Source organism: Sebastes umbrosus, chromosome 5 (genome assembly GCF_015220745.1).
Source record: "Sebastes umbrosus isolate fSebUmb1 chromosome 5, fSebUmb1.pri, whole genome shotgun sequence".
NCBI lineage: Eukaryota > Metazoa > Chordata > Actinopteri > Perciformes > Sebastidae > Sebastes > Sebastes umbrosus.
In genome coordinates, this window is record NC_051273.1 from 25124551 (window position 1) to 25152494 (window position 27944).

At 38.9% G+C, this 27944-nt stretch overlaps 1 protein-coding gene across 1 annotated transcript; it reads right to left on the reverse strand.

The window, feature by feature from the left end:
• Window positions 1-7220: 7220 nt before the first annotated feature.
• gsx2 (GS homeobox 2) lies at window positions 7221-9990 on the reverse strand. The gene is made up of 2 exons (XM_037771292.1): window positions 9441-9990; window positions 7221-7947 (listed from the first exon to the last, which is right to left on the reverse strand). Exons 1-2 carry the CDS (start codon window positions 9799-9801, stop codon window positions 7607-7609), a joined length of 702 nt encoding a protein of 233 aa, XP_037627220.1. The 5' UTR covers window positions 9802-9990; the 3' UTR covers window positions 7221-7606.
• Between the last annotated feature and the right edge of the window lie 17954 nt (window positions 9991-27944).

Genomic DNA, 27944 nt, shown 5'->3' on the forward strand with positions numbered 1-27944 from the left:
TCTGGGCTCCTAGAGGGCGCTCTAACACCATCATATCACACCAGACCCTCTCTGCTCTGTTTCTCTCTCATGCACTCATTCACACACACACTTCTCTCTTTTATTGTTGTGAATTCTATTGAGAAACACCATCAGTTCCTCTTTTCCACAGAAATATAACTCCTGTTTACTGGCACACACACATGCGTCAGCTGGTAACCGAGTCCTCCTGAAGCACAGCCATTATTATTGTTTTATTTTATTTTACCCTGAAGCTCTCCTCTCCTGGAGGATAATGACCCGCTATGAATCACCTATCTGTAGGCGCAGTAGAGGGGCATCAGACCGGTGTGGTGTCTCTGCCCTGGGGCATCAACCCCCATCCTACTCTCCTCCTCCTCTCCTCCTCCTCCTCCTCTCCATGCAGCTCCAAGCAGCCGTTTGGTGCAATTATTTCCACATGTTGCCGAAAAGAACAGTGTCCTTGTTCTCCAAACAAAGGATCTCAACTCAAACCGGTCTGAGGTTCTCACTTTTAGGGATGTTCTTTTAACTCTTCTAAATTACATTCAGGTAAATCAAACTCTAGAGGCATATTTGAGGCCAAAATTTACTAAAATATACAATATATGTGTATAAATTCAGCAGGATAAAAGGCAAATATCTGCCTTAAAGGTCCCATATCATGCTCATTTTCAGGTTCATACTTGTATTTTGTGTTTCTACTAGAACATGGTTACATGCTGTAATGTTAAAAAAACCTTTATTTTCCTCTTACTGTCGGCCTGAATATGGCTGTATTTTTACCCTCTATCTGAAACGCTCCGTTTTAGCGCATTTCAACGGAATTGCAACAGGATTGCATTGCTAGGCAACAGCTTGGGTCCATGTGTACTTCCTGTCAGTTGATGTCATTCACATACACAGCAACCAGTAATAAACTGGGACACATTTAGAATGTTTATGCTTAAAGCTGTGTAAAGGGTCTAAATGTTGTATATTCGTGACATCACGAATGGTCAGAAATCCTGACAGCTTGTTTCAAATGCAGAGTTTGTGAATACGGGCTGTGTGTATTTCCCTGTGGATTGAGCGTTTCGATACTTTCACAGTATTTATATAGGACTTAAGCCTGCTTTATAATAATAAAAAAACATGAAAATCTCACTCTTTTATAATATGTCCCCTTTAACTAAAACGTTGCCACCAGAGTTACTCTTGAACATAATAATTCATAAACAAGTGTTCTTGTCTACATAAGATGATGAGGCATTTTTAAAGAAAATATCCTTTCCTAGATATAATACCATCAGCTGTATGTGGAGGTTGGACACTTGAGTTAAATGAAAGATGGAGCTGGATGGAGGCTTTAAACCAACAGCTTCTTTATGGTGACCTGCCTCCATCTGTCCACCAGGGGGCTTTGGGAAAATGCCAATCTGTGTCTAAATAAGTAGAATTATCTAAATATACGCTCAAAGTGGACATATCAAACATGAATGATCACATATTCCCTTTAAAAGCAAAGAAATTGAGCATATATTGCAGCTCATGCTTCGTCCATTAGGCCTAAAATCCGAGAGTAACACCCTGACGCGCCTGTATACCGTTTAAAAACTTTAGTTGTAAATAGTTTTAAGCATTTGGAGTTCAGTCTGTTCCTGGTTAGTCCTCTTTGTTGTCTCCGGTTGTTAGTCAGGTCAAATATAAACTATGATCAATTAGTTTCTGTCACTCAACGACTTGCAAATCTGTGATTAAGAGTTCATACAACACACACAGGTTTGAGTACAGGTCCACATGCAAACACAGAGGTCATAGGCTACATGTGAGATGACTCGACAGACCGTCTGTCTGTCTGTCTGTCCTTCTGTCTGTCCTTCTGTCTGTCCTTCTGTCTGTCTGTCTGTCTGTCTGTGTGTCTGTCTGCCTGTCTGTCTGTCTGGTGGTCCCTGTGGGAGCTGTCCAGCGTGCTGAAATGTGTCTAGCTGTCTGGGCCTCTCAGCCAAAGTACTCTGACTCTATATTGATTTATCTATTAAGAATTAATATTATTTTAAATGTATTTTTCAGGAGAGCTCTCAATACAGAAAATGGTGAGTTTTTATAAATCAAAAGAAAAACGACACAATCTTACATGTCAAATAAGTAGAAAATAATGCGAACAAAAACAGAGTAATTGATGTGTAATGTATAGATATATATTTTAATTTCGGACCAGTCTTAACAGATTTAGACTTCGGTGTGCACACTGAACAGATCAAAAATGACCTATCCACTAAAAGCACATTTCTTGGCCAATCTTATACAGAACAAACAAAAGGAAAACAATTAGCCAAACAAAAATAGGTTAAATAAATTAAAATGAATAGTCTTCAAAAAAGAGAAAAAGGTCTGGAGTTCAAACTAGTGTAATGAAGGTGCGCTTTGGTACAAAAGTTAACAAAAGAATGAAGGTCCAATATGGCACTGTTCTAGCAAAAAGTAAAAATAAAAAGCCTTTAATCAGATTTAATTGTGAGATACTAAAAACAGACAATGTTGGCACATTATGAGATGGGTTAAAACATTGTGCGTATCGGCACAAACTGCCTTCTTCATGAAGAAGAAATCTGATTAAAGGCTGTTTAACTTTTGTTCAAATGAATTCCTCTGGCGCTGCCTCGTCCTCTGACCTTGTTTATCCAAAGACGGATTTATACACTTGACTTTTACTTCTAAACTGTCTCTAACAACTTACATACAGAGATATATTAACACTTCACCACCGTGACAGGATTATGATCGCAAATCAGCCCCCAATTATTTACAAAACACCAGATCTAACAGCCCAAAATGTCAAATTTTCCAACGTAGTTTGGTCCAGAAAGGTGAAATCAGTGTCTTGCTAACAACAGGTCACCATCATCGTTTAAGCGCACAAATTTGTAAATCAGTTAATTCTACAGCTGTGATGATTTCTACAGTTCAGACTTTTCCAGATCTCTCCACGCTTTCTGATGTTGTCACCTTTAGCTGGGACGCAGAGGCCACATGTAGGGTGGATAATATTGATGTTGCTCTGCTGGTTCATTAGTAAAGTGGACGTCTCTTCTCTTTTCCACACCGGCACTTCAGCTTCTTCCAGCCTCCATCTCTCCGCATGAGACAGCAGCTGCAGCCGGCTGAAAGGCGCTCTTATTAATTGTCTTTTGTCATGCGTAATTGCCACATTTTCAATGGTGGCCGAGACCCTGACGTCTCTGGAGTGGTCTCGTTTCTCTGTGCAGTGGAAGGTAGAGTCTCTTTCATCTGAAATGTACACTCTGCACTCTCTGCTTTGCTTTTATTTTAAACATTTTGTTTGATAAGAAGTTTTAGAGGACAGTTTGGGGTGCACAGACCTGGACAAATGAACTTCATTATATAGGATATAGGATTTTTATTTTAGAAACAAAGAGCCTTGACATATTTGGAATATGATCTAAATGGGATGAATTAGCCCACTGGTGGACATTTTTTTTGCATTTCCGATTTCTGGAATATATTGTGATATGAAGCCAAGACATTCAATCCAAACCCAGGGTGTGTCCTATAATCAAACCAAAAAAAGGAAAATGCAGATATCACACCCATAGAAGAAATAGTAGACATATTAGTACTCTAATACCAAGTTGTGGGACAGTCATGTCCAAAATGTGGGACACTGAAAAGTCTGTTAAAAGGCCTAAAAATCACCTTAATGAATGTAGGAAATCCTCAAGGCTAAATGTGCAACCCCATGTTCAGTAATTTTACCACTTCCAATGTTATTGCTGTTACAAAACCTATGTGTGGATGTTACATCGAGAATCAAACAACATCAAACAAACAAGACTATTAATAATAATAAATAAATAAAGAATAAAGATACTAGTTTTGAAGCATTTAGGCATATTAGAAAGACATTAAATATCGATAGTTTTATTGACTTTTAATTGTTTTAGGAAGACCTACACCCACTGGAGTTTAGGTGTCCCACTTAAAAAATCATTTCACACATGCTGCTAACATCTGTATTTATGGTGTGGAACTTAAAGATTTATAGGACTTTTAGATATAAATCTGATATTGTAAAATGTAATTTTGAAAATATCTCCTATATTTTAAACTTTGATTACTCAAACAAAATATTAAACATGCATTAAATACATGAGATAAACTAAAAGCAGGTGAAAGAGGAACCTGTTGGAGCAGCTGCAGTGACATGAGAACGTACACTGTTAAGAATTTCCCAGTAAAATAACAGTAAAGAACTGGCAGCAGGGTTGCCTTTATGTTACTGTAAAATTAACATTATTATCCTGTCGCTGAAATTTACAGCTTTGTATTGTTAATGAAAAATACTGATTTTTTTTAATTAATTTCACAGTATTTTACAGTTAATTTACTGTTTAAAGATACATTATATAGCTGTTTTTCACCTTTTTTTTTACATTATCTTACTGATTTGTTTTAAGGCACTATTTATTTTTTACATACATTTTAATAAACATTATTTTTTGCCTAGATGAATAGACTTAGCAGGTTACAGACATAGGAATAGTCACACTAAATACAATTAAAGGCACTTGTTAAGAAAAAGGCTATAATAGACTTGTTGACACTTTTCCCAAAATGTCTGTCTCTAGCTGGCTACAAGCACAGAATGTAAACCAGAACAACATGTGAGTGAAGAACAATAAAGCTAATTCACTGATTTTACAATCATGTACAATGTACAAGCCTCACATGAGCAGATCAGGTCCCAGAATTAAAAAAAATACTGCATGAAACTGTTACTGATGATACTTTAGACAGTTGATCAGTAAAGTGCTGTTTTTTAAGATTGCATTATAGTTCAGTTAAAAAACGGCCTATGAGCGTAATTTAAGAGGTTTTCTTTTGTATTAACAGTAAAGCACTGTTTTTTTAGCAATAACAGTGTTGAAATCCTGCTGTAAATTAACAGCAATTGTTTACAGTGTGTGTAATAAGTCTGGCATGTGAAGTAAATCTATGTGATGGACTCCATCCAGACCTACTTTTAGCATTGGTCTTTCACACCTGCAAGGGGAACTCTAATTCGATTAATAGGACCTTCAATATATATTCATTAGGTGGCTTTCCCAAAATAATATATGATCAGCAGCGGGATGTGAAAGGGGACCATTTATTCGTGCTCTGAATGGGTCCGCGTGGGACCAAGACTTCACCTGCTTCCCCTCTCAATTAGGAATGTATCCCAAACTCTGACAGAAACCAGTTAAATTAGGCGTCAGCTAATTTCCAGCAGCCCCTCCCACCTAATCCCTCTCTCCATTTGAGCGTGCCCCCTTTTAATTCTCCATAAGTTGAAAGGTTCAAATAGTGCCTATAATGAAACAGTGACTAAATCGGTTCTCTGTCGCTCGGAGGAACCCTGTCGCTGTCTCTCAAAGAGCTCTGAGCACACAGCCGGTTGGGGGTCTCCGGCTAAATGCGAGTCCCAAGGCAGGACAATCTAACCTGTCAAAGCCTTTGCCCACTTCTATATATCCCCCGTTCTGTGGTTTCAAGCAATAGCAGCATAATCAACCGACGTGGGACCGAAAAACGCAATTAAACTCGCTTTGGACGAGCAGAATCTTTTCAGAAGTGAACATTAATGGACTATTGGCTGCACCCTTTTGTGGTCACATCTAAGGAGAAATTACAGCTACACTTTCATATCCAGTTTGAATTAAAAAGCTTATATCATCGTGGCGCAGAAGACTTTTACACAAATACAACTCTCTCTGGGATCTTTCTTTTACATTTTGATGCACCATTTAGATTTTTGGAGCATATTAAATGTATTAGGAGTGGTTTTCTTTTCTTTTCTTTTTTACATAAGTTGCACACATCTTTTTTTTAGAAACATTTCTAGGACAAATTGACATGAGAAAGTTTCTTTAAAAATACAATCTATGTTCTTTTTCATGGAGCGGTGCTACATGATGTTTCAAAATAATAAAAAACGCACAGTTAATGTAGGCCACCAGCCTATTAAACATAGAAATGACACTTTAATAATAATAGCTGGCGATTGATATAGAAAAGGTTGGAGAGGTTGTAAAACTCCTGTGCTTTTACGCATGAAGAAGGTCTCTCTTGTCTTTATCCTCCAGTTTTCCCTCACTAAATGTATGTTTTGCAGTTCTTGCTTGTTAAACCTGAGGGTGGTGTCGAAACAGGAAGTTTAATTTTGTGATATTGTTAACAAATGAATCATTATTTGTATAATTCTCACTGTTTCGACACTACAATCAAGTTAGCAAGAAAAAACTCCAAAACATACTTTAGTGTTTATCTTCTCCTCGTAGTTCTCCAATCTGACCTCACTAAGAGAAATCTTCTCAAGATCTCTCATGTGTTTATCTTCCTCTCTCAATACTCCAATTTGACCTCACTAAAAGTATGTTTTGGAGTATGTGCTTGCCAACTTGAGGGTGGTGACGAAATAGGACGTATAATGTTGTTATATTGTTCACAAATTAATGATTATTTGTATAATTCTTACTGTCAAGACGAGTGGCCAGAAAAGTAGAAGCCGTGTAATGTATTGAAATCCATAGAGAAATACTGAATCTGCAGCGAAATTAAGATTTTTGTTGAGGAATTGATCCAACTGTCTGACTTTTTAAAGATGGAGTTGTGTTTTACTGGATTGCAGCAGAAGCAACGCTTGCTTATTTATGAATTTATTCATATTTATTCATTGTATTTTATTGGTTTTAGTTATGTAGCCTTGAGTATTTATATCATATTTGTCTATTGTCTGTGCAATGCAAACCTAATCTACCTATGGGTACAAATAAAGTAGCCTGAACCTGCATTATATTGAAAGATGCTTCAAGTATTTTGTCCACTCATATCTAATGTATGTAAAATATAAAGTTCTGATAAAGTACTTTCGTTCTATAAATATATCAATACAAGTATATGAGACGTGCTTCCTGGTAATAAATGTGTCATTATTAATTGATAGAAAATTATTAAAAAAATAATGCCTAATAGTCTATGCAGAGTATTTATATACATTTTGAAATGCAATAATGAAAAATATTTATTTCTGTGACCTATTTTAATTAAATTTTCTCAACTTGCATTGATACAAAAATACATATTTTTAATTATTTTTTCAGATAAAAAAATACCTTAAGTTTTATAACTGAACACATCGTGGTTCAAATCAATACACTGACAACTTCTCAGGTCAACTCTTGTTTATTACAATAAATACACATTTACATAGTTTACAAGTAGGTGTGTTCAGGTTCCACACAGGTTTGGCCTCCCTATAATCTCTCTATTCACCTCACCTGAGGAGTAGTTGATAAAACATTTACTGGGGAGAGTTAAGGTGAGAAATATACATCGTCGTTACAGGAGGTCACACAGGAGGTCATGTTTCCCAATATTTCACGACAGCGTTAAAACATTTATTCACACTTTTTCCTTTTTAATTTAAAAGCAGGATAATGAAGTGAATTTTCAACACTTCTTCTCAGACTTCATGCAGGAGAGTTTTGGCCCAGAGAGGTCGCGTTAGTGACCCAGAATAACTGCAGCAGGGTGATAAAGGAGTGAGATGGGTGTCAGATGGGTGTCAGATGGGTGACACCTCTTTCTCCTCCGACGCAGAGGCCGGAGACAGAGACTCCTCGTCCTCTGACCTCGAGTAGTCCGTGTGGCCGGTCGTGCACTTGCACCCGCTGTGCGCACTCCTCTGGGTGGCTTTGCCCTCCTTCTTGTGCTTCACCCGGCGGTTCTGGAACCAGATCTTCACCTGCTTCTCCGACAGGTTCAGATACGTGGCGATTTCGATTCTTCTGAGTCTCGAGAGGTACATGTTCGTGGAAAACTCCCGTTCAAGTTCCAGGAGTTGCGTGCTGGTGAACGCCGTGCGCATCCTCTTGCCATTCTGTATGTGGCTGCTCTCAGAGGCACCTGTTGGACGAAAATTATATATGATGTTAGACGTTTAGCTTTTATAGTTACTACAAGTCAATCACAGATGCAAGAGAGCCATACTTGAGTAAAAGTACAGATATGTAACCAGAAAATGACTTTAGTAGAAGTTAAAGTCACCTATTAGAGTATTACTTGAGTAAAAGTAATAATAATAATACATTTATTTATATAGCACTTCTCAAAACAGATGTTACAAAGTGCTTCACAAGACAATAAAAGCAGATAAATAAAGTAAAAGATATGGTAACTGCTAAAACAGAACATCACAGAACATATCAATAATAATAGAAAAATGTTAGGACAAGTTCATAAAACAAATATACAGTATATATACATAAATGTGTATAAATGTACACATGCGTCCAGAAACAGATGTGTACATACATATATTTATACCCAGTCTTCTACTTATAGGAATGCCTTCCTAAAAAAATGTGTTTTCAAAAGTTTTTTAGAAGTGGATACAGAGTTAGATGATCATATCTCTATAGGAAGTGCACTCCAGAGTTTGGGAGTTTCGCCTCTTGTCACAAAATTGGACCTGGGAACAGCAAGAAGTAGTTGATCAGATGATCTCAGACCACGCACAGGCGTATAGGGTGTTAAGAGATCCAATATGTACTCTGGGGTCAGACCAAGTTGTGCTTTAATACAATTTTAAAATGTATTCTAAATTGTAGTGGAAGTCAGTGCAATGATGCCAGGACTGGTGTAATGTGCTCCCTTTTATTAATGCCCATTAGAAGCCTGGCAGCAGAGTTCTGAACCAGTTGTAGTCGTGAAAGTTGCTTCTGACTAAGGCAGGAACACAAGGAGTTACAGTAAAATCCAGTCTGGAAAAAATGACAGCATGTATAACTTTCTCCATACCACTGATGACTTGTTCGTAATTGTAGAAAAAACAGGCTTGAACAACTGTCTTGACCTTCTTTTCAAAAGTACAGATATGTAACCAGAAAATGACTTTATTAGAAGTTAAAGTCTCCTATTAGAAAAGTAATGGCACAAACCATCGCGCGTAAAATGCTGTGCGTAAAAAGCCCAGTGCGCTTATCCAACTGCCTGTAATCATGACGCGTAACCAGACTATCGAACAGGTGTCTTACCGATGGAGAGACAGTGGTATCTCCTGGGATCTTTACTTGAGTAAAAGTACAGATATTTAACCAGAAAATGACTTTAGTAGAAGTTAAAGTCACCTATTAGAGTATTACTTGAGTAAAAGTACTGATATTTAACCAGAAAATGACTTTAGAAGAGGTTAAAGTCACCTTTTAGAGTATTAAAGTCACCTTTTAGAGTATTACTTGAGTAAAAGTACAGATATATAAATTGAAAATTACTTTATTAGAGGTTAAAGTCTCCTATTAGAATAGTTATGGCACAAACCATCGTGCGTAAAAGCCCAGTGCGCTTATCTAACAGCCTGAATCATGACTCGTAACCAGACTATGGAACAGGTGTCTTACCGATGGAGAGGCAGTGGTACCTCCTGGGATCTGTGACGCTGAAGGTGGGCGTGCAGACGGAGACAGGTGTGTGTACAGGTGACTGGTGGTGATGATGCGCGGTGATCCTCTGACAGTACTGCGCCTCGGCGGCTGGATGAAACTGGCTCTTCAGCATGGTGGGGATGTGGGACGAGACGCACAGCGGACACACGCAGAAAGTCCCGGTCTTCCTGGACGGACACACCGGAGTCATCACGCCCGGAGGATGGTGCATGCTGATGGGGATGAGGAAGTCTGGTCCCGGTGCATGATGCTCCACCGGTCCGGGTCGCACCGTGTCCTTGATTATTAAAGAATCGACGTAGAAAGACCTCGACATGGCTTCTGCTGCAGCTGCTGAGCACTGATCTGATCTGTGTGTTGCACAAGATGATGAAAGCTGTTTCTCTATCTGAGCCCCTCGGGATCTCCAAAGGTGCTTATGTTTGATGGTGCAACAAAAGAGACCCCGAAGAGGGTTGGACCTGCAGCGTCAGCCACGTGCACACCAGGCTGCAAAGGGTTTATACTGTCAGAGACCCAAAACCACGTGATGCCTCCTCTGGCCTCCAATCACAAACTGCACATTTACTCCTTTTTATACCCCAATTTACAAAACTCTATAACCAACATTAAACAACAAATATTTATATATGTTCTCATGTCACTGCAGCTGCTCCAACAGTTTAAACTCTCAAGGCTAAATGTGCAACCCCATGTTCAGTAATTTTACCACTTATGTAAAGAATAAGAACAGTTTAATTGATCTTTAGATTCAATTTGGGAAAAAAATGAATAATTAAACAGTGATTATTCATTTATAACTGATACAGGCAGTAGGTTATTTCACTCTCTTCAGCAGACTCAGACAATACAATAACTGAACCATCATTTTGAAATTATGTAACATAAAATAAAGTTTCAAAAATCATTTCAAACATGCTGCTAACATTTATATTTATGGTTTGGAACTTAAAGACTTTTAGATATAAATCTGAAATTGCGAAATGTAATTTGGAAATATATCCTATATTTTAAACTTTGATCACTTAAAAAAAAAAATGATACATGCATTAAATACATGAGATAAACTAAAAAGCAGGTGAAAGAGGAGCCTGTTGGAGCAGCTGCAGTGACATGAGAACATGGCTTCCAATCACAACTTGCAGATTTACTCCTTTTTATCCCGAAATTTACAAAACTCTATAACCAACATTAAAACAAACATTTATATATGTTCTCATGTCACTGCAGCTGCTCCAACAGGCTCCTCTTTCACCTGCTTTTAGTTTATCTCATGTATTTAATGCAATCAAAGTTTAAAATATAGGAAATATTTCGAAATTACATTTTGCAATATCAGATTTATATCTAAAAGTCCTAAAAATTCAAGTTCCACATCATAAATACAAATGTTGAAGATTATTTTTGAAGCTTTATTTTATGTTACATCATTTCAAAATGATGGTTCAGTTATTGGATTGTCTGAGTCTGCTGAAGAAAGTGAAATAAGATACTGGATAATCACTGTTTAATTATTCATAATTAAACAGTTCCAAGGGTTTATACTGTCAGAGACCAAATCCACGTGATGTCTCCCATAGCCTCCAATCACAACTTGCACATTTACTCCTTTTTATCCCCCAATTTACAAAACTCTATAACCAACATTAAACAAAAATATTTATACACTGTAAACAATTGCTGTTAATTTACAGCAAGATTTCAACAATGTTATTGCTAAAAACAGTGCTTTACTGTTAATACAATAGAAAACCTGTTAAATTACGCTCATAGGCCGTTTTTTAACTGAACTATAATGCATTCTTAAAAAACAGCACTTTACTGCTGATCAACTGTCTAAAGTATCATCAGTAACAGTTTCATGCAGTATTTTTTTAATCCTGGGACCTGATCTGCTCATGTGAGGCTTGTACATTGTACATGATTGTAAAATCAGTGAATTAGCTTTATTGTTCTTCACTCACATGTTGTTCTGGTTTGCTTTCTGTTCTTGTAGCCAGCTAGAGACACACATTTTGGGAAAAGTGTCAACAAGTCTATTATAGCCTTTTTCTTAACAAGTGCCTTTAATTGTATTTAGTGTGACTATTCCTATGTCTGTAACCTGCTAAGTCTATTCATCTAGGCAACAAATAATGTTTATTAAAATGTATGTTAAAAATAAATAGTGCGTTAAAACAAATCAGTAAGATAATGTAAAAGAAAGGTGAAAAACAGCTATATAATGTATCTTTAAACAGTAAATTAACTGTAAAATACTGTGAAATTAATAAAGTTCAAACAGTATTTTTCATTAACAGTACAAAGCTGTAAATTTCAGCGACAGTATAATAATGTTAATTTTACAGTAACATAAAGGCAACCCTGCTGCCAGTTCTTTACTGTTATTTTACTGGGAAATTCTTAACAGTGATGGCCTCCAATCACAACTTGCAGATTTACTCCTTTTTATCCCCCAATTTACAAAACTCTATAACCAACATTAAAAAAAAACATTTATATATGTTCTCATGTCACTGCAGCTGCTCCAACAGGTTCCTCTTTCACCTGCTTTTAGTTTATCTCATGTATTTAATGCATGTTTAATATTTTTTTTAAGTAATAAAATTTAAAATATAGGAGATATTTCCAAATTACATTTTGCAATATCAGATTTATATCTAAAAGTCCTAAAGATTCAAGTTGCAAACCATAAATACAAATGTAAGCAGCATCTTTGAAATGATTTTTGAAGCTTTATTTTATGTTACATCATTTCAAAATGAGAGTTCAGTTATTGGATTGTCTGAGTCTGCTGAAGAAAGTGAAATAAGATACTGCCTGTATCTGTTATAAATTAATAATCACTGTTTAATTATTCATTTTTTTCCCAAATTGAATCTAAGGATCAATTAAAGTGTGATTATTCTTTACAAAACTGTGTAATAAGTCTGACATGTAAAGTAAATCTATGTGATGGACTCTATCCAGACTTACTTTTAGATTTATTTCCCCCTAAATGCGCTTTAATGAATCGTGCACTAATTGCCCTGCAGCCTAATCATACTTTGGTCCAGGTCTCACTTCCAGCAAATTAAAGAATTATGACCTGATGGCGAGTCTGGGCTGCGGTCATTCGATGGCGATTAGGATTCAATTAGAAAGTGTTTATAATGGTGGGTCTGTGCGGGGGTAAACAGGCAGCTATTTCAGAAATGCAGTTAATCCCTCATCTTGTGACGATAATTAGCGAGTTTGATCCCCCGGACGGGTCACCGGTAGGTTTAGCTTCTGCTTTCATCTGCCAAGTAACGCCTCGGACCTTCAGACGGAGGCGAGCCGGCAGCAGACGGTCCACATCCAACACAACATGTGTTAGTTTCAGTGGTGGATGAAGTACCTGAGAGCCACACTTTAGTAAAAGTACACATATCTTACCAGAAAATGAGTTTAGAAAAGGTTAAAGTCACCTATTAGAGTATTATTTGAGTAAAAGTACAGATATCAAACCAGAAAATGACTTTAGTAGAGGTTAAAGTCTCCTATTAAAGTATTACCTGAGTAAAAGTACAGATATCTGACCAGAAAATGACTTTAGTAGAAGTTATAGTCACCTATTAGAAAAGTCTTAAAGTGTCTGATATTTACTGTACTTAAAAGTCATTTTCTGATATTAGATGTGCTTAAGTTTTGAAAGTAAAAGTACACGTAAATGCTGTTCAAAAAGAAGCAAGCAAGTCAGAATTTTTAGATTTATGAAGTTCATTCCTCTTAACATTTACACCACCTACATTATACTTGAAGGAAAAACACAGCATACATTTTATTCAGGAAATGTAGTGGAGTAAAAGTGAAAGTTGACAGAAGTATAAAAACTAGGGCTGTCAATCGATTCAAATATTTATCCACGATTCACCGCATGATTTTCCATAGTTGATTGCTATTAATCGCACACTTTTTATCTGTTCAAAATGCACCTTAAAGGGAGATATGTCAAGTATTTAATACTCTTATAAACATGGGAGTGGACAAATATGCTGCTTTATGCAAATGTATGTATATATTTATTATTGGAAATCAATTAACAACACAAAACAATGACAGATATTGTCCAGAAACCCTCACAGGTACTGCATTTAGCATAAAAACATGCTCAAATCATAACATGGCAAACTCAAAACTGCTTGTGATTATCATAAAATGGGCATGTCTGTAAAGGGGAGACTCGTGGGTACCCAAAGAACCCATTTACATTCACATATCTGGAGGTCAGAGGTCAAGGGACCCCTTTGATAATGATCATGCCAGTTTTTCCTCGCCGAAATTTAGCGTAAGTTTGGAGCGTTATATAGCTTCCTTCGCAATAAGCTAGTATGACATGGTTGGTACCAATGGATTCATCAAGTTTTTTAGATTCATATGATGCCAGTATCTTCACTCTAGCTTTAAAACTGAGCCCGCTACGACCTAAAACTCACGTTATTATCTCGTTAACTTTGACATCCCTAAATCATAAGTTGCTTTTTGTTTCTCTTTGTCTTTAAATAACCTCCTCGTTATGGAGCGAACTGAAGCACTTATTGGAGTGTGAGTTAAAACACAGCCTGTGAAAGAATTAGAAAGTCTTTAAAATCCAACCGTAGTGATGATAAAAAACAAACATGTCTGTCACACAGACAGTAATTGCTCTAATAAAGTGAATCCGGCGCTCGACGAGGACGAGGACGAAGACGACACAGAGTTGTTATGGTGCAGATATGTGAAACCAGAGAGAGAGAGTAAACCAGGCGGAATGATGCGTGGCGCGCGCCCTCAACACACCATGCGAGCTCTAATATTATTTTTCCATAATTCTGCACGATAAAATTTCATTGTCTATTAAGTAATCCCACAAATGAGATCCTTTATGAGGCTATAATGAGACCTAATTGCCAGGACTAGTGGAGCCACGTGGAAGGATTTAGGAAGCATTAAGCCGGTCGGGTACTGAGCACAGGCTGTTACCTAGCCATTACTTTCATAATTCAAGGAGAAAATTAGTCCATTTAAGGGAAAAAAAATCCTTTTGATTCCCTTTTATTCTGCTCGGGGTGACAGGGCTGCAGTTTTTTTGTCCGCTTCGGTTAAGAAAGCCGGTGCAACAAATGGGGCCGGTGCTATATCACTCACTGTTTAAACGTTAGATTATAGAGAGAAAGAAGAATTTCAGAAATGTGGTAAAGCTCTCAGGGCCCCACCTCTCACTTCTTTCTCTCCAACGTTTTATACTTTATAGTGCAGCGGTTACCCTCCACTATTCACCCCCCGTGATGGGCAATTAATCACCGGCCCATTCAATAACAGCAAAATTAAACTTAAATAGGGGGATTTAAAACAAGTTTAGAGTTTTTTGTCTATTCTACTCGGTGGAAAACAACATTTCTATGAGTATGAGTGTGTGCAAGTGCATCAAAGAGTGGGAAAAGGTGTGCGTGTGTGTGTGTGTGTGTGTGTGCAACTCCTCCCAGTAGTAAAAACACACAAACTTGTAAAAGTGCACAGCTAAAGTTCCCCCCCATCTCATTCACGTCGCATCCCATGCCATATTATAGCGTGAAGAAGTCCATTAATGTTTTGTTGAACAAGCGTCATTAACTTGTTTCAACGCCTTTTTACAAACCGCGCATTGTTGCGCCGGGGCCAGTCTGCGGCCCATCTTGGCCAATACAGTTGGATGATTTGCCCCCTTTTTATTAGTTACCAGGGCAACAGATCCTGAATACCAAAACTCAAAAGGGGGAAACACTCCGCTCTCCTCCGTATAGATTCTCAATGGTGGCGATCGCAGGGGGAGAAAATGAACAATGATGCCGTGGACAACATAATGCCACGCAATGACTTTTCATTAACAATTATCTGGTCGGTGTGAATAGCAGCTGCAGTCAGTGGCTGCTCTCCATCTCGTGGGTTTTTTGCAGAGAGAAAGAAAAGCTATGTGCCGTGTGAAAAGCATCCTGCAGGAGCTGAATGTGGAATCTAATTTATATCTCGGTGAATAATTAGGTTTCTATGCAAAAATGAGTTGGAAATAATTACGTTTTAAAACAGCGTGACAGCTCGGCCGGATAAACAAAGGAAATCTTTTAATGTCTCACAGCGGGAGTTTGTCAAGATCAATAAGCTTAAACTTTAGAGCTGGGACGTTACACATATCTCCTGATTCCATACTATCACCATACTTGGGTACCGATTCAATATATATTGTGATTTTATTGTGATTTTTGTTAACTTTTTTAACACCAGACCATGGGAAAAAGTTAAATCATACAATTCTAGGGACTTTTACTCTGGAAAATCTCTAAATTAATCCAGTAAAAATGTTTGATTTTCAGCGTGTGTGTAGTCTGAGATGTCCTGAAGTCAAATACATCAGTCATTGTCAGGAATTATTTATAAATTTTTTCCAGCAAGAAGACATTTCCCTTGTGCCGTTAGCCGTGATGTCTGGCTCTGTTTTTCCTGTTAATGTGTGAAACCCAAAGTGTTTCCATCCTTTACTGGATGTGTAGTGTTTACCACGCTGGATTTAACATGTGAGGGTGCAGGTCGTATCCACGTCGATCCTCCGCCGTTTTCTACTTTCTCGTTTCGGCCTCACTGAGGTTTGTTTTGGTTGACGGATACGGAACGGATATGACGTCACGTTACTCAGACTACAACAATAAAAGAAACTTCCTTCTACCGCCACATAGACTCAGATGAAACACATATATCGATTCTGGCATTAAAAAATCAATTTCAAACTTCATCAGGAAGCTTCTCTTTTAATAAAGGATTGTTGTTTTGTAGCTATATGCTTGAAAAGCGTTTTCTGTGATGGTGAACGCTGTTCGGACGGCCCTCTCTCCTATAGAAAAGTAAAGTGACAGCTTCAGTGTAAGAAGAGGCTGCTGAACAAAGCCCGTGTGGATGGCCTATAGAGATGTCCTGCACCGGGCTCCCTCTAATTAGGGCGACGCTTCTCAGTCTCACAGAGCCGCTCAGACCAGACACTCCAGACTGAAGTGTGCCCCCCGAGCCAACGAGTGCGTCTGGATGTCCACACTCGACGCCGCATGTGTACGCGTCTGCGCTTTATGGCGCACGCAATTAACGAGCCTCGAAAATGAGATAAACACCGACTGATAGTGACGCCGGTCACGGTTAAGTTCCCAGAGAAACGTCTTTATTAAAGCTCATTGTTTGACGTGTCCCTCTGCCTCCTCTGTTGTTTCCAACAGACTAAGCAGATGCCATTACAGAGGCAGCGGCACAGAGCAGCCCTTATCTCAATCTTTGCTTGCTTCAGTTGTCAAATAGTCCTGATATTCTCTTCCATCCTCTTCTCCCTAATAGGAAGCTCCTCCATTGTTGGTCACTTTGTAGTGTTTGTTCTCTCTGCAGCAGTTATAAGGACTCATTATTGAGCTCCTCGCTGGTTTCCATGAAGATCAAGATGCTGTTTTATCTTCGTTGATGATCGGCTTTTTACCTAAATTATTTGCTTTCAGAATGCAGCCTTTAGACTTTATCTGAAAACATGTTCATTTACACAAACAGAACAAACGCCAGGGAAACATGTTGCCGTTGTACGTTTCTGCAAATCAGGGATACGTTTAGAGCTACCCTCTCTTAGTCGACTAATCGGTCGTTTTGGTCTTAGTCGACTAAAGGCCCTCACACACCAAGCCAACATCAGAGAACTAGCGGTGATGAAGGCCAACTGTTGCGTCGCCTCACGTCGCCTTTGTCTTGGCCGACAAGTTGCATTTGAACACGCCGCAATGACTACAGCCGACGACCAGTTAGCACGTACGTTCTGCGCCTGCGTGAGAGGAAATAACTCTCCACACCAGCAGGCGGCGGTAGTCTGTATTCATCATTCAGAAAAGGGATACAGGAAGACCTAGGACGGCGGATATACAAGCCGTTGTTATGATACGTACATGAAACAAAGCAGTGTTTGTCGACCATTTTCACACCACTCTCACTCACCACTGGGGCGGTGGGTCAAACAAGCACAGGACTTTCACCCAGGAGACCGCTGTTCATGTCTTCTGTAAAAACTAAACATTCACTTTACCCTTGTTACGTAACGTTACGTAAGAAAGTCCAGTAAGGGCGATCGTTATTTATTTTCGCTAGTTACGTTATTATCATGTACTTCCAACTTCCAACACGGAAGTGCCAAAAACTGCAGTTCCTCAAATGGCCACTTGAGGCTCCAAAAGCGAGTTAATCCCCACAGACCTCCTTGTTAAAATGCCCAACTTTACAGCAGAAACAAGTAAGGGATAATGTACAGCGAGCCGGTCATTGTTGCAAATTTAACCCCGACAGGGCGTCTTGCATCACCCTGAAGGGGTTTATTTCACAACAATGACCCACTAGCTGTACATTATCCTGCTTATTACATGGCTACTTACTTAAGAAATCAATAATTTGACACAAAAACGGTCCGCCAGAGTCCGACATCAGAACTACGTCCATAGCAACGGTCTGTTATACGTAGCAATGATCCGCTATAAAGAAATAACAGACCGTAGAATGCCTTAATTGACCAATCATCCAATAATCTCTATTAATTTGCGATTAGTCACGATTAAATATGTACAATCATGCGATTAATCGCGATTAAATATTTGTATCAATTGACAGCCCTATTGGATATAAAAAAAACTAAAACGGAACCTTTTTGAAAAACTTAAATAGCAAACGCACTCTGAAAACAGACTAAAACGAAACTAAAATTGAATCGAAAAGTCAAAATTAAATTAAAAAACTAACTGAACCTTGCCATGGACACAAATTAAAGTTAAAGACGGAGACCAATCACGTCGTCCCTGACAAGATCTCACCCTCCTCTGACTTCCCCTGGAACCTAAATCAGGAAATGTTTGAAAGTGGTGAATGACAGCAGTCCCTCCGCCCGCCGCCGGTCACCCCGACCCGCCTCTCCCTCCGTCTAAAGGAGGTGATATTGTAGCTCTTTTTCTCCCCGTTTGAAAGGGGAAATCCCTGGATTGAGCTTGTGTGCTGGAGCGGAAGCAGGCAGGAATGTGTGTCCGGACCGCGTCTTTTGTCGTCGGCCGGCGCCGTGAATAGACGTGGGTCGCCATCGCTCTGTCCTCTGTTTATCAGACTGTGAAGAAGCAAACAAACCAAAATGTTTCATCGCCACCTTATACCTGTCAATCACACTTCTTTATCCTCCTCTGAGGGATGTTTGAACTTCCTCTTTGTTCCCCATAATCCATGCTAAATTTAGACAATCAGAGGGACTTTATTCCCAGATAAATAATATTTCTGATTTATTTTATGAGTCCTCTCTTCAGATTTAATATTGATTTGTAAACATGTCATGTTGAGTGGAGTTTGTCATTATGGTGATTTTGGTTGTTGCCTGTTAGCGTCTCTCAGGCAGCTCGTCGCTCATCCTGCGTTTGAGGTCAAATCGAGGCTTTCAAACAAATGGGAAAGCTTTCACGTTTCTTAATTGAGGTGACGGCCACATTTTCCCGTCTATTATTGTGAATATAGTGTGATTTATTGGAAGATATGGCAGAAGTTTCAAGGGAGGTAGAGAGTGAGACTCTGAGACTTGTTCTGCTCATTTGCACAATGATGAACGCATCGATGTGATTTTTCCTCTGTTTGCGTCTTCATCATCGTTACAGCTGTTGGCATTTCACTGTTCATTTATATTCACTCCTCTGTTCTGCAGAAACACAAGCAATGCAATTGAAATCCTCCTCATATTTTACATGAATGTGTTCCAGTGCATGTGATAGAGGATTATCAGATTTAAATGTGTTAATTGGCAGCAGGCAGCCACACAGTCATTTACTGTATTTTTTAATTCTCAGATAAAGAGCTGAGACAAAAGCTTTCAAGATCATGACTTAATTCATAAAAAAATATTAAGATGTGATTGAATAGCAATACTTGTGAATTGGCAGATATATATATATATATATATTTTTAGGGCTGTCAATTGATTAAAATAGTTAATCCCGATTAATCACATTTTTTATCTGTTCAAAATGTACCTTAAAGGGAGATTTGTCAAGTATTTAATACTCTTATCAACATGGGAGTGGACAAGTATGTTGATTTATGCAAATGTATGTATATATTTATTATTGTAAATCAATTAACAACACAAAATAATGACCCATATTGTCCAGAAACCCTCACAGGTACTGCATTTAGGATACAAAAAATATGCTGAAATCATAACATGTCAAACTGCAGCCCAACAGGCAACAACAGCTGTCAGTGTGCTGACTTGACTATGACTTGCCCCAAACTGCATGTGATTATCATAAAGTGGGCATGTCTGTAAAGGGGAGACTCGTGGGTACCCATAGAACCCATTTACATTCACATATCTTGAGGTCAGAGGTCACGGGACCCCTTTGAAAATGGACATGACAGTTTTTCCTCGCCAACATTTTAGCGTAAGTTTGGAGCGTTATTTAACCTCCTTCAAGACAAGCTAGTATGACATGGTTGGTACCGATGGATTCTTTAGGTTTTCTAGTTTCATATGATACCAGTATCTTATTTGAAGACATGTTCAAACTTCTTCTGTTTACTCTGTTACCGTCTACGAGGGACACGGGATTGGTTTCCCCCTAAAGGGGGCGTGGTCATAAGAGCCTATTCTGGATGAGGTGTTGCAGGTCTGATGTATACGGGGATTTCAAAGTAAATGTAACTGAATGTGCGGATCATTATAACGTATTTCACTTTAAATTAGGGCTGAATTATTCATGAAAAATGATGATTTAATAGCAGTCGGTGAAACTGCCGACCAGAGTTTTTCTTTAGAGATTGTGAGAGTAGTCCATTGTGAATTGGCAGATATATTTTTTTTCCAGTAGGCTTCTGTGGAGGGCATCACAAGGTTTAATAGCAGAGAAACTCCTGAAGTGTTTTAATCCGTGCAGAGCTTATTACACAACAGGCAGCTAATTGTGCGTCGGGCAGGTTTTTGGGGCATCACATGAACTGGCTGGAGTTTGGTTGGGCAGCTGCGTCCGACCAGCAACACAGAGCCGCCCAACACAGGAACACCGACTACAGGTCTGGTCTGTGTTAGATGTGAGAGGTGTTATTTTATAGTTCATGTGATTCAGTTGAAATGTGCAAAACTCTAATTAGAAAATGCTGTAATCTCATTTCAACATACTGGTTAATAAGATACAGTAGTACTGTCAAATTAATATAATAATATGTAATATTAAGTGTCTCAAATCAGTGGTTTCCAAAGTTTTTCACATCAAGGACCCTTAAACTGACACAAATTAGACCATGGATCCCCGTCTGATGGGATTTTTGCCTTTTAGATGTTTTATTACAGAAACCCGAGGTCATAAGAGGGAAGAGATGGAACTTTATTAATACTGAAGGAAATTACTTTGCCAAAGATTAGTCAAAACACTACAAGAACATAAGAATGAAAGACACAACAGAGTAATAAATACAAAGTGTATAAGAAGTAATATTAACATCAGCACCTAATGGAATATCAATAATAGTAAGAAAAATGTAGTTAAATAAGTAAACTCAAATAGAAAAGTAATATTGCACATGACATTCTGTCATTGTGTTACTTTCGGATGAAATTATAGTGAAAATAAATTATTCCCCTTTTTGATGGGGACCCCCTGGAACCCCCTTAAGGACCCCCGGGGGTCCCTGGACCCCACTTTGAAAACCACGGTCTTAAATCAATAATAAATTATTGAAAGTGAAACCACATTGTTTACATAGACTATTTCTCCTTCAAGGAAGATAAATCAAATCTATTATAAAGAAACAAATACATACATAAATATTTAAATAAATAAATAATATTAAATGAATGAATGAAACTGGCGTTTTAAGAAAGAAATCTAAAAAGTGACTCGGGTTCACACACAGTCTGAAAACAAAACTGCATCCCTCCTGGGTCTGGTCCCAAACCTTCAGGGAAAGTGCTCCAGTTAAATCTCAAAAGCTTCAGGTAACAAACACATAATCTCTCCTAAAAGTTTTGTTTTTAGACCATTTTTTTTAAATGTATTTATTTATTTATTTTAATTATTTATGTAATTTTTTTAAATTTATTTATACATACTCAATGTCCTATACAGTCACTACTGTATGTTAGTTGAGATATGACTGATTTGTTTATTTCTTTTGAAGATAATAGAATAATTTTATTTAAATTAAATGTACATTAATACAGCATTTCTAATGAATAAACAGCAGTGGAGGATCTTCTTGAAAAAAGGCTTTAAGCCTCCTGATAATAAATACAAATTCATTAAAAAAAAATATACAGAAAGAAATGTTTTAAAATATATTTAAAATATATTTATATATATTTTATATTTTTAAAATTGTAAAATATATAAACAAATATACAGGAATAAATAAATGAAAATGTTTTAGTATTTGTCTTTATATTTCCATATTTATTATTTTTATTTATTTCTCTTTATATATGTCCACATTTTTTAATTTACTTATTTATTTCTGCATTTATTCTTTTTTATGGAACTCCTATATCTCCATATATTTACTGCAAAGTGATGTTAAGTTTACACTCTCCACAAACCCAGCCCCATGTGATATTATCTTCTATAATCTATGACAAAAACACATACTAAAAAAAGTAAAAATGATTAATAATCAGTATTATAAAAGTCCAGATTGTTACTGTAACCACATGACTGAAGGGCTTGTTCTTGACCTGAAACACCTGCACAGCCTGTCCCATAATAAACATCATGCAGCCGTTCTACCTTTTTATGTAGTAAAGTAATACGCAACTGAGTGTGAAATACATGTTGAGTTGCTTCTGCATAAATGTAAATTGTATATAAATGTGCTGGGATGAAGAAATGGGTGATATAGAGTTGCCTACTTTTATATGTAAGGACAAACAAATCTGCACCCCCCTCCCTTATCATCATCATCCATTCACTGCAGGATCCTGCTCCTTTTTGTTAATTTAAAGAAATTTAACGAGTGTTTTTGCTCCACGCCGTTTGCATTTCCAAGTGCAGCGGGCGTCCTTTTCACCGCCTCATCTCGCCGGCGGAGGTCAGGGCCGCCGGCTCCTGTCTGCATCGTCCCAGCTCTGTTGCCAGCCAGATAAATGGACAGAGTGTTTGTAAGCTGTCTGAGCTTTGTGTTTGCACAGAGTCACAACTTTGTATGGAGGTTTGAGGGGGGGAGTTGGGGATTTGTATGCAGACTACATCGCTGGGCCGCCCCCCTCGGTCCACTCTATGTCCTCTCACCTGCCTGTTGCAGTAAATCATAGAGCGATCAAGTGAAGCGTGTTGATGGGTCTGCACGTGCAACAGCTCTGCTGCACCTGTCGTCAGAAGTATAAAGAAAGGCAAATGTTTCAAACTGTTTCTATGGGTGTTTACTCCTCTGTGTGCTCCCTGAATGTGATTCCTCCTGCAGGCCTGGGGGTCGGCGATAAGAGGAGAATCTGCCTAATGGTTCGGTAAATGTGTATGTGTGTGTGTGTGCACGGTGATGGAAATGGAGGTGTCAAACAGGAGGTCTGCAGATGCCTGTCCTGGCTGAGAGCTGCGAGGTCCCTCCCTTTGACAGAGTATCCATTCAGAGTCAATGAGCTGGGTCAAAGCCTGCACGTCGGGCTGCAGCTCGGCCTAGCACTGGGGCGGTCCAAGAGGTCAGTCGTATTCACATGGCGCTGTCATGCAAATGAACCCACCCACGCTTAAACAACTCTTGGAATTTTTATGTCTGCCCCCTGGCCTTTTTTTTTCTCCTCCATTTCCCCCTCTCTCCCTCTCTCTCTCTTTTTTCCTGCTTTTCTCTCTCCTCCTCTCCAAATCTCTCTCCTCTGTATTCACAAAGTCATTGACGAAGACATTCAAAGCTTTTCAAATTGGCCAGCTTCATTGTGCCTGCACTAAAGTGTGGAGGAGGGTGGAGGGGGGCGGGGGGGAATGGAGAGAGAGGAGTGGGCCTAAATATACTCCGGTCTGAAAGTAGTTAGATCATGTTCTTTTCATGGTCCGATTAGAATCAAATCGATCCCCCCCGCCCCTCCTGACACTCCACGGTTTGAAGAGGAGCGGCCAAACAAAGATTTCTTGGCGGAGACGAGGGAATGAATGACCGAACCTGAATGCTAAACACACTCTTATAAAGTCTCATTCTGTAAGCACCACAATGCCCCGAGAGAGTAAATTTGTTTTAAGTGTGAGTGAGAGATGTTTGTGTGGATGGAGAGCAGATATCTCTACAGTACGAGCATCTCTGGACGAGACCTGATCTACATATAAATCAGACCTCTCAGAGGAGGATCTTCTCTTTAAAGCCTCGTGGTGATAAAGGAGAGGATTTCACACAAAGGTACTTTGTATCTGTTGATAGAGGAGTATTTTTGAAAGTTTTCTTCAGGAGCGAGGGTTACATATACAGAGTAGGAAGAAGTGGGTCGGGGTGAGGAGGCTGGCGGTTCGGCCCGTGGCGTCCGATGACCGTGACTCTCCTCCAGGGCGAGGGGAGGGACGGCCCGAGGGGTTTGAACTTGGTGACTCCGTCTCTCTGCACCTGCAGCTGTGATAATCACCCACTTATTCTTCCACCAAACCGCAATAACTCTCTCATTTTATTGGCTTCTTCTGAGCACTCAATGCACTATTTGAACTGCAACTAAACATTATTTTCATTGTTGATTAATCTGTCGATTATTTTCTCAATTTCTGAATTTACCAGACTGTTCTAGCTGATCTATTATTTGCCTTTTACCCACTTAGTCATCATAATGATTATTTATCAAAAATCTCATTGTGTAAATATTTAGTAAAAGCATCAATAGTCAATCCTATAATATCGTCACAATATTGAAATTGAGGTATTTGGTCAAAGATATTGTGGTATTTTCTCCATACTGATTGTAACCTCCATGAAGGTTGAATTCATCGCAGGCTTGTTGTATTGATCTGCACTAGTTTTAGATACCTGCACCTAATAAGCTGGCAACTGAGCTACCGAACAATAGATGTTAAACACTGCACATGAATTTAGATGGAATTGTTGTAAACTTGTCAGATTTCTCTGTTATCGCCTATAAGGCTGCAACTAAGGATTATATTCATTGTAGATTATTTTCTCCATTAATTGATGAGTTGTTTGGTCTATAAAAAATAGTGAAAAATGTTGATCAGTGTTTCCTCAAATGTCTTGTTTTGTCCGCAACTCAAAGATATTCAGTTTACTGTCATAGAGGAGGAAAGAAACCAGAAAATAATCACATTTAAGAAGCTACAATCAGAAAAGTTAGACCTCAAACTGATTAATCAATTATCAGACTAGTTGGTGATTAATTTAATAGTGGACAGCTAATTGATTCATCGTTGCAGCTCTAATTTGTAGTTTGTTTAAGAAACTAATTATTGTTGTTGTTTACCATAACTGTATGTTTTGTTCTCAGCTTTTCATCACTATCGTGATAAAAAACATGTATCTCTGAACAGCTTTATTACAATGTAATTTTAGGTAATCCAATGGATTTTTAAAAATGTTTATTTAACCCTGAATAATACCCCAAAATATTCTCATTTAACACTTTTTTAAATTTCAAAATCACGTCAAGTTTGGAGATGGTGGGCGTGGTTTTCATTGAACATCGACGTTTTGTAAAATTAAATGAATAGAAAATTGCTCCCTTAACAAGTCTGACCATGTTCCAAAATATTAATAAAATAAAAATTAATAAAATATTCTTATCTAATTCCCATTTACACTATTTTTGCATTTATATTTAACACACTTAATAGGTCTCACTTCTGAGGATTCTATTTTTTTTCTTATTTACACTGTGGTTATACAGTGCATATGTTTCATGCACATATTTGTACATATTTCTTTTACTTCTCATTTCTTATTTCTAGGGCTGTCAATCGACTAAAAAAGTTAATAGCGATTAATCACACATTTTTAACCGTTCAACATGTACCTTAAAGGGAGATTTGTCAAGTATTTAATACTCTTATCAACTTGGGAGTGGGCAAATATGCTGCTTTATGCAAATGTATGTATATATGTATTATTGGAAATCAATTAACAACACAAAACAATGACAGATATTGTCCAGAAACCCTCACAGGTACTGCATTTAGCATAAAATATAAAATATGCTCAAATCATAACATGGCAAACTGCAGCCCAACAGGCAACAACAGCTGTCAGTGTGTCAGTGTGCTGACTTGACTATGACTTGCCCCAAACTGCATGTGATTATCATAAAGTGGGCATGTCTGTAAAGGGGAGACTCGTGGGTACCCATAGAACCCATTTTCATTCCCATATCTGGAGGTCAGAGGTCAAGGGACCCCTTTGAAAATGGCCATGACAGTTTTCTGTCGCCAAATTTTAGCGCAAGGTTGGAGCATTATTTAGGCTCCTTCACGACAAGCTAGTATGACGTGGTTGGTACCGATGGATTAATTAGGTTTTCTAGTTTCATATGATACCAGTATCTTCACTCTAGCTTTAAATCAATCTTATTTCCATAGATGTATTTTTGTATATACAGTTCCCTTTGTTAACACCTTATTTTGAAAACCAGAAGTAGTCCCACGTGTCTACTTCCTCTAACTTCTCCAAGGTGGTCTCTAGCTCTCCCGTCAGCTCCGTTCTCTTTATCCGTCCACGGTGATGAGAGCGACGGCCAGCTCGACCGCCACGTTACCGAGATACGATAACGTTTCCTGTCCGTGACAGAGTTAGCATGCAGCTTTAGCCATGATGTCTAGCTCTGCTTTTCCTGTCAGTGTGTGAAACCCAAAGTGTTTCCATCCTTTACTGGATGTGTAGTGTTTACCACGCTGGATTTAACTGGTCATATCCACGTGGACCCTCGCTGCGTTTTGTTTTGGTGACGGATATGGAACAGATATGACGTCATGTTACTCAGACTACAACAATAAAAGTGGTAACTTCCTTCTACCTCCACATAGACTCAAATGAAGCAAATATATAGATTCTGGCATTAAAAAAACAATTTAAAAATCTAAAAAACAAAAAAAACGCAATACATAGGTGAATCCAATTTTTTTCCCACCTCTACAAAATGTGTGTTTTGAACATTTTCTTTCCACTAGTCTGAAGGAAGACGTGTTATGGAAGCAAAATAGCCCAAAATATCATAATTGACCAGTGCATGTTTTGTGCCTGTAGTGTCTCATCCTAAGGGAGGAAACTTGATGTTAAGAGATTGTAATAAGCGAACATCTCTCCTCCTCCCATCCTGATGGTTTCCATGTGAAACCTCCAGGTTAACACGTCCACCTTTGCCCTCCACGCTGCTCACTCTGTCTTCTGCTGTTACAGGAACAGTCTGCTCTGCAGCATGAAGTTGTTTGTGTTCTGAATCCTAAGAGGAGCCAAACAACACTGTAGAGGTGGAGGGACGGAGGGACGGAGGGATGGAGGGGTGGGACCACCCTGCAGCTGCCCCCTTTTCTCTCTCTCTCTCTCTCGCTCTCTCTCTCTCTCTCTCTCTCTCTCTCTCCCACCTCATCCCTTCATTCCCTCCTATTCATCCTGCAGCTGCAGTCTTGTGCCCCTCTCTCTCTCACTCTGTCATACAAAGTTTCTCTCTCTCTCTCTCTCTCTCTCTCTCTTTCTCTATTTGTCCCCGAGACACAAAGATGGATGGAGAAGCTCCTGGAATGGGGGCTCACAATAGGTTGTGCCACAAGGTGAGCAGCCTCAGCTGCATACGGCCCAGTGCTGCCTGCCTTCTTTTAGCTCCTGCGAGGCTCCTCAGCCCGTCTCCAGTATGTGTGTGTGTGAAGGGGGGGTCTGAGCGGCACAGTATGGCAACAGATGCTTTTGTTCGGCCAAAAGTCTGAAAGGGGCCTTGGGTGGGGGGGCTTAGCAGTGTCAGAGCACAGAGTCATTTTTCTCTCCCTCTGCCTCTCTTTCTCTGCGTCTCCCTCTCCCCAGCTGGGCCTGCCGTGGCGGCCGAGCAAGAGGAAATGTGAGGGCAACGGCGTGATGGAATACGTAAGTGGGGCGCGCGGTTTTGGCCTGTTTTGTGGGCGACTTCATTAAAGGGTCGTTTATCTGGCCTGTGATCCCATTGTCCCGGGCCTTCTTTATCAGCCCCGGTGTGTCAGGGGGGGCGTAATTGGCCGATTGGCCACGGTCTGCGCATGCTGAGGTGATTTATAAAGCTGTGAATGGAGCTGACTCCTCTCCGGGCAGCGCTCCCTCTCCCCATATAGGAGACACCGCTCGGCAGAATAACACCGACTAAATGCAGAAGAAATGTGAAAAGGATGAAACGTCCCCAAAGCTCTTTGTGCGAGTGTGAAATCAGAGGCTTGAATAAAAGCGCTCTGGAATCACTCTTTCCCTTGTCATCTATTTTCTCCACCTTTATACTGACTTTGTTGTTTCACCTCTTTAGAC

Excerpts from the sequence above, each read along its gene's own strand:
- gsx2 (XM_037771292.1), bottom strand. The coding sequence starts at position 9,801 with ATGTCGAGGTCTTTCTACGTCGATTCTTTAATAATCAAGGACACGGTG. Across the intron at positions 7,948-9,440 it reads GTACCACTGCCTCTCCATCG|GTGCCTCTGAGAGCAGCCAC; the intron begins GTAAGACACCTG and ends TTCGTCCAACAG.